The sequence below is a fragment of the Rhopalosiphum maidis genome, chromosome 1 (assembly GCF_003676215.2).
Source record: "Rhopalosiphum maidis isolate BTI-1 chromosome 1, ASM367621v3, whole genome shotgun sequence".
Taxonomy (NCBI): Eukaryota; Metazoa; Arthropoda; class Insecta; order Hemiptera; family Aphididae; genus Rhopalosiphum; species Rhopalosiphum maidis.
Window position 1 is genome coordinate 91,444,039 of NC_040877.1, and position 15,357 is coordinate 91,459,395.

General features: G+C 25.6%; 2 protein-coding genes across 3 annotated transcripts in view; one reads left to right on the plus strand and one right to left on the minus strand.

The window, feature by feature from the left end:
- LOC113551378 overlaps positions 1–15,357 on the minus strand; it is a 69,779-nt gene that overhangs the window by 16,069 nt on the left and 38,353 nt on the right. The window lies entirely within an intron of this gene.
- On the plus strand, positions 1,690–4,007 carry LOC113551379 (small nuclear ribonucleoprotein-associated protein B). The gene is made up of 6 exons (XM_026953592.2): positions 1,690–1,875; positions 2,497–2,590; positions 2,664–2,948; positions 3,359–3,484; positions 3,587–3,676; positions 3,740–4,007. The coding sequence occupies exons 1-6, from the start codon at positions 1,873–1,875 to the stop codon at positions 3,766–3,768; spliced, it is 627 nt and encodes a 208-aa protein (XP_026809393.1). The 5' UTR covers positions 1,690–1,872; the 3' UTR covers positions 3,769–4,007.

The window sequence follows — 15,357 nt, forward strand, 5'->3', positions numbered from 1 at the left end:
AATTTGTATACTACGATTATGTATTAAAATCTTAATTAATACAGTAATAACTAATAAGTTTATTTAATATATACTAATACTAGCTTGAAAAAAATGATAAATTATGGTATACTTACGCTATGTAGTATGTATATTATACTCATATAGAGTTAACGCAAGAACATTTAAATTATTTGGAGAGTGAAATTCGAGAATATTATTAAGATGATTTTTCATTTATAAAAGCACAAGGAGTATGCCAAGGAGTGCCAATTATTTTAGAATCAATAAAAATATGACTAAAAATGTAATAGATTATAGATATCATATTATCATACATAATACATAAAATATATATTATATTATAACATAAATAATAAAGTTATCATTCAATTATTATAACTTACAAGTTATAACTGTTATAGTGATGCTATTAATTATTATTGTTATAGATTATCGTTTAAAATTGTTTTAAGAAAAAATAATATAGTATATGGTATAGGTACCCGTGGGGTGTGATTTAATTTGATTTGAAGAATGTGAATATTGTCAAAAATATATAAGTATAACCCCTTTTCGACAAAATCGATTTTTTGATTTTGCTGTAATTCAAAAATGAATCATTGTAAATACTTGTAAATCTTTAAAATTGAATACAATATTTATTTGAGTTGTACTTATTGTAGTAAAAAATCAATAACGTTAGTCACAATTTTTGTTTATATGCATTTAAATTTCAAATTTTTATAAAATACATCAAAATCGTGAAAATTTGCAAGAAATTTTGAATTTGAAAACTCGTAAAATGTTTGTGATTTATATTTAAGGTTAAAAAACCCAACATAAGGTTATCCATAACTTTTTTTTCAAATAACTGTAAAAAAAGCTCCAGCGTCAATATAGAAAAAATTTTATGAGCGTATGAAATTTATTTTTTTACGAAATTGAATAAAATAACGATATATTACAATTTAAATATAGGTAATAATATAATATATATCCTACTAATTATCATAGACTGACAAATCTTCCACTTGCCCACCTTTTTTTTTTATTTTTATTTTATTTTAATTTTTAATGTTTTTATACACAATTAGGTGTACCTATTAAAGTATTAAATACTGTATAATTATCTATAATCTCTATGTATTTTTGAAATAGGTATCTCACTTTCCACTTTCCATTGTACTGCATACAAAATACGGCACCTTTGTCATCAAATATTTAAGGACTGCAATTTCGAAAATTTAAAATATCTTTTTTTTATTAATATATATTAAAAAAATAATAATCATGATTTACATTTTATTAACATTACCTGTATTAGGTACTCAATAATAAAAAGTATAAACATTTTAATAATATGTAAAATAAAGAGTTAATAAGCCTAACAACAGTAAGTACTAACTAGTAAGTAGTAAGCGACGGCTGACGAGTAAGCAATGATCTATAAGGCATAAGCATATTAGTAAACTAGTAAAGTCGTAAGTATTTAATACCGGGTACCGGTATAATAATAAAGTATTATTATTTATTATTTCAACTATGTTATAACTATTCAGATAAAAACACAGACTTTTATCTATATAATAATTGTATAGATGTCTGTGGATAGAAATTGTGAATTTGCGTTTGTTGTTGTTGGCGCCCCTGTCGAATGTCGATCCGTTTCCGTAACTCAATACACGGCGTTCAACATACGCTCCTCAGTTCTCCCTGTTTGCGGTCCACGGTGTTTTGTCGTTTGTTTACTGGTTAGGTAAATCCTAAGTACCGGACCGTATTATTCGATTTTTATCCGAAAACCTTACGTTTTTTAACGTATAAACTAATTCCAAGATTCATTTCACATTCGGTCCTGTAATCCTGTAGTGTGACTTATTAGCCGCAAAAATGGTGAGTATTTTAATTGTACAACGATTATGTTTCCGACATCTTGTCATTGTGTACTCAGCAATACGATTTGTGTGTGCGAAATCCTAAATGTTACTATATATTTTCCTTTCTTCATAATTTCGTAGAATGTTTAACAATGTAATATTTTCTTATTTTGTATATATTATTATGACTTGTTTTATCATTTCTCGTCAAAACTTACGTAAATTAATGCAATTGAATACAGTTAAATTGCGATAACTCGAATTTCAAGTAGAATAAAATAGATTTTACTTAAAAAATTTTGAGTTATATTTAAGTTATATAATAATTTTATAAGCATTTTAGAGGTAAAAAAAAATATGAGTTATTAGAAGTTATTAATGTTGAATTTATCGCGACTGTTGTCTTACAGGTAAATTAAACTTATAGTCCTTATTGGCTTAACATAGTTCTGGTTATACTTTATTCAGACATTCAGTAATTAAACAAGTTTATTTCTTTATACTAGTTACCCACAAATGTATTCAATTGTTAATTGTTTTATTTGATAGTATTTTAATTGTACCTATGTATTATTGATTTGTTTACTGTGTGTGTCTTTTATCATGAAATAACATTAAACATTTTTATTGCTTATAGCCTGTCACAAAAAATAACAAGATGATGCAGCACATCAACTATAGAGTGCGCGTTATATTACAAGATTCCAGAATGTTTATCGGCACATTTAAAGGTATTTTATTCTATCTTTATGTATAACTACTGTTGACATTCGATCATTTGACTAACAGTTTTGTGTTTAATAGCCTTTGATAAACACATGAACTTGATTTTGGCTGACTGTGAAGAATTTCGTAGACTGAAAAGTAAAGCCAAAGTACCTACAATACCCGCAGAACCGAGAGAAGAAAAGCGTGTACTTGGTTTTGTTTTATTACGTGGACAAAATATAGTATCTATAACTATTGAAGGACCACCTCCACCCGAGGAAGGTCTTCCTAGAGTGCCACTGCCAGGTGGGGGTGGTCCAGGATCTAGCCGCGCTGCTGGACGAGGGATGCCTTCTGTTATACCATCAGCGGCTACACCTGGTAATATTTTAGAATTATATATTTATTCTTTAAATTTAGTAAACATAGTTTTTATATTTTTTTTTAAGAATCGCACTGGTTTTTATTTAATTTAAAAAAATAATTATTAAAAATAAATTCTTGCAATTATTTTCATCAAACTTAAGATAGTATTTTTAATTATACCTTGTACATTTAGTTATAATAATTAAATGTATTTTGTACCAAAATTACAAGTCATCACTTTAGAGGTAGGTTATAGATAATACATAGTTTAATATACATATAGAATAAATATTTATTTAAGTTTGATTTTTCTTCTAAATTATTAATTCAACTATTATAGAAATCCAATTGTCACATACAGAGATGAATTTCTTATTTATTTTTGTTTTAAAATTCTAAGTTATTTATTTTATTTATACCAATAGGCTTACAAGGACCAGTGAGAGGTGTTGGAGGTCCTTCACCAGCAGCAATGGCACCCACTAGAGGTGCTCCAGCTCAACCACCAATAAGAGGGCCACCAATGATGGCTCCTCCACCAGGCATAATGGGTATGCATAGCATATAGATTATTTTTAAACATATATTATTTACTAAACATCATTATATTTATAAATTATAACATATTTAATAATATTTTAATCATGTGTTAGCTGGTATGCCACCAATGCCTGGTATGGGTCGAGGTGGACCACCACCAATGCCAGCCAACAACATGCGTGGTCCTCCACCTATGATGAGAGGTAAGTAGTATTATATATTAAAACTAATTAATATTTTGATAATGTACAATAATTTGTATTTAGGTCCTCCAGCTGGCCCAAGAGGATATTAGTGTGTAATACTAATGTTATATACTGAAGATTTGATATGACTAAATAAATAATCATTGCTTAATATTCAACAATTGTATTACCATTTCATAAACAAGTGATGTTCAACTACATATTTTGTTTAATACTGTAAATTCTTTTAATTTAATAACTTCTGCTAATAATATATTATTCCATGTACTAGTATATATATACATAAAATATATAAGTATGAAATTGAACAGGTAAATGTACAAAACAATCAATGTCTATTGGTTATTTATTTTGGTTCATCTTTGTTGGTTTTTTTTTAGTATGTGGACTTAATTTGCTAGTTATTTTTGTGTGTATCGCATGTATAATTTTAAAAACAAACTTAAACTATTTTCCATACGTCATATTGGCAAGTATTAATTTACTTGCTTATATTTTTGTACATAAATTAGTATAAATGCTCACACATTGTGTTGTAATATTATTTTTAAGATATAATTTTATCTCATCTATAAATTACATAGAAAAAAATCAATCAAACAAATTGAAGTAAATTGAAAAAAAAAACAATTATATTAGAATTATTTAGAATTACAATTTTTGTGATTGTTTTAATATATTTCATTTATATTCCAAAATTGTTTATAAATAAATGTTTACATTTTTTTTTTCATATAGTGTTGTGTAGCAAATATAACATACTATCAAGTCATAATTAAACTAAACTACTGTTATTTTATCTACAAATATTTTAAATGATTATTATGACTTAACGTACATATTGAAATTTTAGTTTTATTCTTAAATTGTGGAACCCAGTTCAATAACAACATTTAAAAAATAGTGAAAATTCAATCTAAAGTATTGTAGTGGTGGCTATATAAAAATATATGTAGAATTAGCATCATAACTATAATTTATATACGCTATTATTAAAGATTGTATATTTAGAATAAGCCATGGTTACATACAATCACATCCATAAGAGACATCACTCTCTGATGTGGTCATGCTAATGTTGAAATACCAAAAAACAGTTTTCTGTTTATGAATAATTCACGCGTTTGAATTTACACACTTGCAATTGTCTTTTTACGCTGCAGTCGCCACTGAGTATAAAACATACTAATTATAATAACTAATTTAACAAAATAATAAAATATTGTGTGTACAATACTTGAATTGCCTTGTACACGGAGTCACAGTGACCTAGAATACTAGATTAAATAAGGGGTCAGTGGCTATGATGATGGAACTTGAATTAGTGTAAAATAAACTTGTGTTGAAAAATAATGAGAGGTAGTAAGCACATATAATTGATGAAATTATTTTGAATCAAATAATGAAGTAAGAGACAGAACTAGTGAAGTTGAATAATATGATTAGCTAGTAGAGGCCTGCACGGTCCGGTAATTTTTTTAAGTAAACCCGGCCCGGAAAGGTTAATTTTTTATTGTTTTTTTTTTTATTTATGTATTCATAAACAATAATTATAATTTACTTATAAGTTATAACAACATATTTATAATAAAAACATTTAATATAATTGATATATAAAATTTTTTCAATATCAAATATCACTTTATTATTTATACCTTAAGTCCTTTGAATAAAAAATGAAATAGTATATTATCACTAAATTTGAAGAACAATTCTCCATTTTTCATAGAAGCCTAGTCCGGCTCGTTAATTTTTGTCCAAAAAAATGCCCGGCTCGGCTCGACCTAAAATTTTATAGATCCTACCTGGGCCAGGCCAATTCCGGACCGGTCCGGGCTTAGCTCGGCCCATGCAGGTCTTTAGTAGCTAGGTAACTGTGGCTTAAAACTCAAATGCCTTCCGTCATGACTTATGAATTATGATCGTATTCCAGTGGTAAAATAAACGAAAGCAATATGCCTATATAGACTGATTGGAAATTAATGTAATGAATTTAAATATCATTATCATAATAAATGTCATAACATACACATATAAAAAAAACCTAAAATTTAAGCTCATTGAAAAAAAATCACTATAATTAGTACCATCTGGGGATTCTCGTCAACCAGAATACTTGAAGTACTAAACATACATTTCCGATACATAGGCGCTAATATTTTTTGAACATTATAATACGTATATAATACATAAACACATAATATAATAAAATTAAATTTTCTCCCAAGTAATTAAAATAACGCATACCTAGTTTCACGCTTTGATTTGTTTTGTCGAAAGCATATTTAGGGATATTTTCAGTACCACTTCACTAAATTTTAAATACTTAGAACTACAATAGTTATTCGAATTTTGATTTTGACTTTTGGATAAGACACTTGGTTATTTTATTTATTTATGCGCATGAAAAATTTACATTTTTTTTTATAAATGACAATAAATAATTATTCGTTGGGTCAAAATTCTTGAAAATGTATTTCAAGTTTCCCACATAAGTTGTTCTAAAATCTATATAAAAATATTAAATATACATTGGTACAATTTTGTTTATATGCATTTAAAGTTGAAAATAATTGCAAACTATTTTGAGGTTTTAAATTCATAAAAACTTTTCTTTTTATATTTAAGTTTTGAAAATGTGTAAAAAATGTCCTCATAAGTCATAAGTAGTATATATAGAGACTAGAGACCGTAAAATCTAAAAAATATAATATAAAGGCGATAATTTATATAGACATTCCAAGTTTAAATTTGGACAAAATTACTTAGGTATTTAAACAATAAATATCTATATTAATTATTATTTTATTATAACTTAAGAACATTTTGTGGTAACTCAAAACTTTTATATGTATGTTATTATTCTAAATGTTACTATACGCAATAATATTATTGATTTCTTTTAGACATTATCTATTTTTACTGTAGGTATATTAAATGTTGAGTTATATAAGTTGATATAATATAGTATAATTAATATATATTATTACAATAATTAAATATTAATAATATAAATATTTAGTGTGTCACTGCTTGTGTATCTTAAACAAAATGGTATTGGATTTCCACCGCGCGTATGGATGTTACCCATCTACCGTCATTCTGATTTTTGGAGGCTGCATAAATACTCCTAGAATTGGAATAGTAAAATTTATGAATTATCGTACGGTATATAGCTGGCGCTCATTGGCTCCCTATATTATAGAGTCATAGAGGTACTTAACTAGCCATTTAGGTAAATCATTATTTATTACCAATATCGCCAATATGAGTTGACTGTCGCTAGGGACGTACACAGAGGGGTGTTTTGGGTGTTCAAACACCTCCCGAAATATTTGGGTTTTTGCATGGTTATTTACTTATTCAATTTTAATGTTAATTTTTTTATATCAATGCTTGTATTTAAAAAAAGTATTTAAGTATACCTAATTTTCATAAATTTTTTTTGTAGATTTATTCAAAACAGTTTTTTTTCAATAACTGATTTTCAAAAACACCCTCCCAAAACTTTTTTCTGTGTACGTATCGTATTGTCACGACTCACCTGTAATGTGTGTCATTATCTAATTATTGTTCCATGGTCGCGACTCGTGGAGTATAGCGAGATATGTGCACGCACGAGTCACTGGGGATTTTTATCACAAGGCCCTTCAAATAGTTGAATGATTTTTTTTTAACAGTTATTCACTATTGCTTTAATAATAATGTTAAGACTTGGCATGCGTTTTTAGGTAACTGCAGGTATAGGGGGTGATTCTTTTATCATGAACGACTCATTATTTCAAAAAGTATTCATGTTTTTGAAAACATTTTTTTACATAGCTTCAAGTTGTTAAAAAATCAATGTTTTTATTAAAAAATTATATTTTTAAATATTTTTTTTATCCTTATATTTTTTTTTAAGTTTTTTACTTTTTTGAATGACAACATAGAATTTTAATTTCATATTCCAAAGCATAATAATTCTTTGAGTATTTTGATACATACAAATCGAATTTAGAACGCGTACTTTATTAGTTATACGTATTTAAAGTTTAGACAAGCGGAGTAGTGGACAAACATTTTGCGTGGTAACCTCGTACCACTCCACTCTACGCATCAAAACTTTAAATACTTATAACTTCTACTTATAAATTACTCGCCCTAAATTCGAGTTTTATGTATCAAAATACTCAGAAAAATGTTCTGCTTTGGAATATGAAATTAAAATTCTATGTTGTCATTCAAAAAAGTAAAAACTTAAAAATATAAGGATAAAAAAATATTTAAAAATATAATATTTTTTAATAAAAACATTGATTTTTTAACAACTTGAAACCATGTAAAAAAATATGAATACTTTTTGAAATAATGAGTGGTTCATGATAAAATAATCGCCCTGTATACGATCTACAAAATATAAAAATTATAAATTTAAACTTTAATTTTATATTTACTTTTAGTTACTATAGGTATTATACTCAGCTGTACATAGCAATTTTTTTTGATATTGAATACTTTATTGTAATTTTTTTTTAAATATATTTATAAGGTACATATTCAATTCAAATACATCATTAAATTCACTTATCTATCCTTTTCCATCTTTATGTTTGCTAGTGAAATTAATAGGTATTAAATGTTTATCACAAATTAGCAGCCCATAATTGTATAATACGAAGCTGCAGAAGTGTAAGCGTTAAACACTTTTCTAAGAATGCATACTACTATCGTTTTGTGGAACTTTAGTAGACTTAAAGGCAGTTTAATTCAATAAAATGTGGATCATAATTCATAGGTACAGTTGTATGCCAGTAAACCAAGGAAAATATTGTCAATAGCCTTAAACCTAAGGAATTTTTATGAAAAAATGCAATTGCTCTTGCGTATAAACGTAGGCATTAAATAAGAAGTAATTAAATCAAGTATACCACCATAAAATGTATAAAGTCCCTTTTATAATTTTAAGCGTATTATATTAATTATATATTATTATAGTCTTCTGGTCTTCATCCAATGGTTGCAGTTGTAAATGTATAATAATACTTTTATATTTCATTGATGATTATTTCTGACTGGTCTATTAATTATTATTGTTTCAAGTAAATAATCTTGTTAATTGTTAGTATTACGGCAAAATTTCGTTTGTATTTTATGGCTTGTTAAAAACTTATAAAATTCTATTAGATAAATTAAGTTATACAATTTATTTTTATTTATAAAGAATATTTATAATCTGCGTTACATAGCACAATTAATAAGCATGTATGATAATTTAAGCACATTTTAACTGTGAATAATATGAAGAGGGAGACCAACCAGTGATGGAACCTAACGTGATATATTATTTTTTTTAGGTTAGTAAATCTCTATAGTATTTTTTTTTTTTGAGCCGATGGATGGGATTTATGGGTGAAGTATTGGATGAGATTTAAGATATTAATAGGTTAGTATAATGGGAATGTAATTTGGAATTAAAAGATTTGTAATGTTTGGTGGCTGTATAGTTTGTCAACTGATTCGATTTTTAGGTCAGAGTGTAGTGTGGAATTTGATACAAATCAGGGCGTGGAGGTTATCATACAGAGGGTAATTGACTGGAATGCTTGTATGGTGCGAATTTGGGACGGCTTAGCATAGCCCCAAATTTGGTTCATATATGCCCATAATAGTCGTAAAAGGGATTTGTACATAATAAGCTTGGTGTAGATTGGGAGTTTTGATTTAAGATTGAACGAAGTAGATGTAGTCGGCTGTTGAGGGTTTTCTTTTTACCTAATTTAAGATGGGGTTCACAAGTTAGTCTTTTATCAAGTTAGTGTAATGCCGAGATATTTTACATCAAGAGATGATGAAATTTGAGTACCCTGAAAGTAAACAGGTGGAGGGTCTGTTCTTTTTAAAGTAAATGGTGCATAAACAGATTTGTCTGGATTTATTTTTATTCGCTACTTAGTTGCCAAGTTCTACAATTTAAGAAAACATTAAGTATAATATAGGTAATTGAATTTGTTTAATAAAAATTTTTTGTTAAAGGTAAATAAATTATCCATGTATAGGTGTTAGGTTATTGTTGAATTTGATATAGATATAAATATAACTAGTTTATTCGATTCTTTTGAAGAGTATTTCCGAACGATTTAAAATAAATAGGTATAGTTACTAGTTAGATGCAACTATGCAAGAGTACAATATTTTATTAATTGTGAATCCACTTTTATTTTTTTATCCACATTTTGTACTAATAATTACAGTTGAGACATAACTACAGTACCTATTGATTAATATTTTTAATCTTGTGCAAATGATAATCTTCTTCTTTTGGTCCTTAATATAATAATAATTTTTACGTCCAATTGTCTCACGTTCAAACGGTTACTTCCATTTTTCCTAGATCGCCATTATATTATAATAAATAGATCGCCTTCGAGTGATAAAACAAAGTTTTGACAATTTTTAGTAGTATACTAGAATTTATTCATTTATTTCTACGCCTGACGGAAGTTTACAAAAAAAATACAAGTGTAAGTAAATATTAAAGATAACAATTAAATTGTATAAGTAACAATTATTAATAATGGTATACATTAAAGTGGTCAAAGGCGTGCAATGAATAGTAATAATATATATATATATATATATAATATACATATTTTAAAATTAAAAACAAAACATTGTGTGATCCGAGTTAAAGGTTTAACTTACACTGCACTTGGACAATTGGACTAAACATCTATAGGAGACTAGGGTCCGAGTTAATTATACGCATGGTTATTTGGATAGGGTCGTTACATAAATAGTTAATTTTACGAGTGCTGATTTCGAAAACCTGCTTGTTACGGAACCTAATCCTATTAAATGATGAAATGATTTAGCTTTTAAACCAAAAACATTTCAAATTGATTTTGAAATAGGAATGATTGTTGCCAATAGAGATTTATTTGGATATAACATAGAAATAAAATGATGCCTCTTTCATTTTGGGCAATCTATATGGCGTCAAGTACAAGAAGTTGGATTAGTGCACGATTATACACACAATGGTGAAGTAAAAAAAAATTGTTCGAAGAATATGTGCCTAAGCTCTGTGCTCTGTATATAATAATATATCATAACCTACTTTTATTTTATATAATATATCTACTGACAATGTATTAATAACCATTTAAACATGAAACATTTGTATTTACTTTTATTTTTTAATAAGTCGGCAAATTGGGTACATGTAAATAAATAGTCGGCGAACTGGGATGTCGGCGAATTGGGTTTCGGCGACGTGGGAAGTTACGCTGCAAAGCCTTCCAATACCAAAACACTTCAGGCCTTTTAATCTATCTGCCTACGAGTAATAACATTCTCCCATTGTTACTTCACAAACAATAATCTTCATAAAGACCTAAACATTTTTACACTCAATCTATTAGCAAAACTATATTACTCTAAATTTCACAACAACTTTAACTCTCACAATAACCCACTAATAAAACAACTATCCTCTAATTCACTTCCTGGTAATGTACGCGGAAGACTCAAAAGACAGTGGCCTAGAGACCTACTAAAAAAAAAAAAAAAAAATTATAATAATATTTAAAATGTACCCGGTCGGGTAGTAACAAAAAATTATTTTATCGAACTTTAAATTACTATATTTGAAATCTAGTGCAAAAGTATAATTCAAAATAACAATTATTAAAAATTTAAAATAAAACTAAACAAATTGATGACATTGATGATATTAAGCAAAGAAAATCCGCCATATTTGTGTTAATTGAATTAAAAAACATAAGTTGTGAGTAAACAGGTTTGTTTTGGCATTGTATTTTTGTTGTTTTTTTGGAACCTAGTTAATACACATAATATTAATGTATTAGTATTAATAATAATGTATATATATATTACATATAGGTATTAGATTGTTATTAATTTTTTGTATATCTCAATATTTCATTAATATGTAATATTTTGATAATAATATAATAACACGTTATATAAACTCTTCTATACAAATACAAATTTTTATTAAAATTTGAGTTTAAATTGTTTGGTTTTTAATTACCTCTTGGAAAATATATTGATGATTTATAGTTATGACTAATGTTCATTCTCCCTATAAATAATACAATCCCATATTCTATAACCGTTTTAGGGTTAACATAATACATTGTTGAATAAACATATTAATATATCAAAATGAAATTTAAATTTGAAAATTATAAGTTAGTAATAAAAGTTTTTAAAAGAGATTGTACGTTCCAGACTTTCAGTTACTACAACATTAAACGTAACTTATTATTCTACTCTATCTACAATAATTGACACAAATGATAAATGTAAAATAATTTCAAAATAATTACATTGTTTTAATATCTTTTGGAGATTCAAAAATTATGAAATTATAAATAGAAATTTATCATTTTTGCCTTCAATATTGTATGTATATATGAATAAATAAGTATACATATATATATATATTGTAAATACGTGGATAAAAGTAATTTCCAACAACCGGCAAAAACTTGGGTTTTATCTTCTTTGAATGTAAAATACTTAATTTAAAGTTTTTTTTCTTTTGATCGAGATGGATGTGAATTATTACAAATGTATCTAGAAAGTAAGTTTTAGTTTTATATATAAATATAAAATAAACTTACAAATTAGAGTTTATTTGAAGAATATTTTTAGATACTCAATAATAGAGTATCTATTATATTTTCCAAATGTGTTATACGATACGATTTAATTGAACTTTATGGTGTTGGTATATTAATTAATAATTATTAGTAGTCAGTTATAGCCATGTTTTTACGATTAACAATTAGACAGGAACATAAAAAAAAACCATAAAATCAACTTAATATTTTTGAAATAGCTTAATAACAGTGCATTCGAATTGCATGCCAAAAAAATAAACATAAATTGGAATGTCCAAATATCAAATTGCATGCCAACTCTTAAAGGGGTCTGTCCGAATTGCATTTTACCTTTATAGAGGCTTGACCGAATTGTATGCCGTGTATGTGTATCTACAACTTTATCTTGATTTATCATACACTTATGTGCACAATTTAAACTTGATTTTTGATTTTTTTTTTTAAATACATGAATAGACACTGATTAGTTTCTAGATTGAAATATTTTTATATTCAAGTAAACATTTGACCAAATTGAAGAAAATGACACTGAGAATATTTAATAAAACAATTTAAGTAATCAAGTGAATATATTTTACATTTTTACATGGCATTTCAAATAAATAATAATTTTATAAAATTTAGTGGAGTTTTTTTGACAATATACAATATTGAATACCTATAGTATAAGTATATATATTAAAAATAACGAAAAATTACGTTACAATAAAAAAATAATAATAAAATATATTGTCTATATTGAAATATTCAATGTTAAATAATAGAAATTTGGAAAAGTATTATTTTATTTATTTTATTATCGGTAATGCCATGTATGCCAGCTTTTAGAAAACTACATAATATTTAATTCTATTTATTTAATTATTTTGAAATTCCATCATTACTAAACTTATACATTTTTCTTTATCTAATATTTCCCGACATCTATTATTTAAATTAGAACTACGCATTGTTACATACGTATATATCACATTGTACTTATTACTTGTCAAAATATACTACGATTAGTACAGTTTGGTAAAATGTTTACTCGGATATAAAAATATTTCATTCTAAAAACTAATTAGTTGTAACAACCATTATTAATTGGACGTCGTAAGTACATTGCGCGCGAGCATTCAATAATTATAATTTATAAGATACTTTATCAATTAGTAAAATTGTTCGTGATTGAGTTTTAGTTATTTTTATAATAGTGTTAAAAGTATAATGTAAAATAATATTTTTTTTAATAACCGAGAGCTGTTTGCCGATATTATTAGTTAACTATACTTATTGCACAGGGATGATGTACAAACAATGATCTACTCTACTATGTTGATATGGAGCTTCACATGGCAGTTGGCCTCTCTTTTGGTTTGACATCGGACCTACCCGGTTTGAACTGTATCGCTATAATTAGCTCTACCAAAGTTCAATGTTATTGTAAAACTTTAGGAAACTAATGTAAAATCAAACATTGGGTGTCTACATAATTTATTTTGTACAGTTTAAAGATTTATAAAAAATTTTATATGTATCGTATTATGTTTATATGGATCAAATGGTTATAAAAGTTAATTATAATTATTGAGTATGCATTATATATTTGTACGTGTAATTAGAAACTAAATATAATAGTAATATATATTATAATATTATAATTTATTATTATACATAGCGTATAACTTACGCGTACAAGTCTGTATCAAAATAATCTAAAATAGAAAGTGTTCATAATTATTAATTTAGTACTAAATAGAGACAATTGTATAATGAAAATGTCGATAAGAAATAATTGGATTATCTAAAATAATATATACGGTTTATAATTTAAAATTAAAGGATTTTGATTATCTACTTAGATTATTCTGTCTTGTATAGTTTTATTTTTTTCAGATTTTTAATATTTATACAATTTATTAATACAAGACATTTTCTGTGCCATGTAATTCGTATGTCTAATTATCCTGTAATCTATACCTCCCAATCCATTTAATGCAGGAAACTCATTATTTTAGAAAACACTAACGTTTATGAAAATATTTTTTTTTATTATTTTAAATAATTAAAAAACTCCATTTTTGGAATAAATTATATTTTTATTAATTTTTATTGTTATCGTTAAGTTTTACTCGTTCGAATGATAACATATATTTTAAACTTTGTGCTGAGTGGCAATAATGTATTAAGTTTACACAAGTGCTTTTTTTTTACGTGGATACAATAAGTAGTCGATAAAATGTTTTGATTTTAAACGTTAAGGGTGGTTTTGAATCAAAAATTGGGTCTAGTTTGTACTTTAAAAAGATCAAAATTAAAAAATTACAGTATTTTTCAAAATAATCGCGAAATTAAACAAAAAATTAAGGGAAAACTGGACGTTTTATTTAAAACCAGTTTTCGACAAGATTGATTTTGTTTAATTCAAAAACGAATAATCGAAGATATCTGGAATTTTCACATTTTTGTTATCATTTTCTTTACATGGTATAATTTTCAAAATATTTTGACTCTTTTTTTGCTATTAATGGCATGATAAATTTTCATTTTTTTTTTAATATCAAAATTATTATTATAAATCTTTATGTCAACATTTTTGAAAATATATAATAAAATCTCATTTAAGTTGTTTTTATATTTAAAAAAAAAAATTACAAAAATAAATAGGCACAGTTTTTTTAATTTTAAATTTTCAAAAATTTCTTCAAATTCACAAAAATCATTAAATCAAAAGTATTTTGAAGTAAAAATTTTATAAATTATAATAAATTTAAACAAAATTTATAATATGATAATGTAATACTAAATTCCTTATGAATAATTAATACTGTGATTAAAAATCTAAAAAATATACAAACACAATTATTTTTTTTATATTTATTTGTAATTTAAATTTGAACGAAATTACATATGTTAACAGTGTTATAATTACCTATTAAATTATAATTCAAAAATATTTTTCGTGAGTACTAACTGCATATTATGAATTTTATTATACGTGATGACATTTTCAAAATATAAAGATTAATTATTTTAAAATATTATCTGTTTATATTATGAACATTA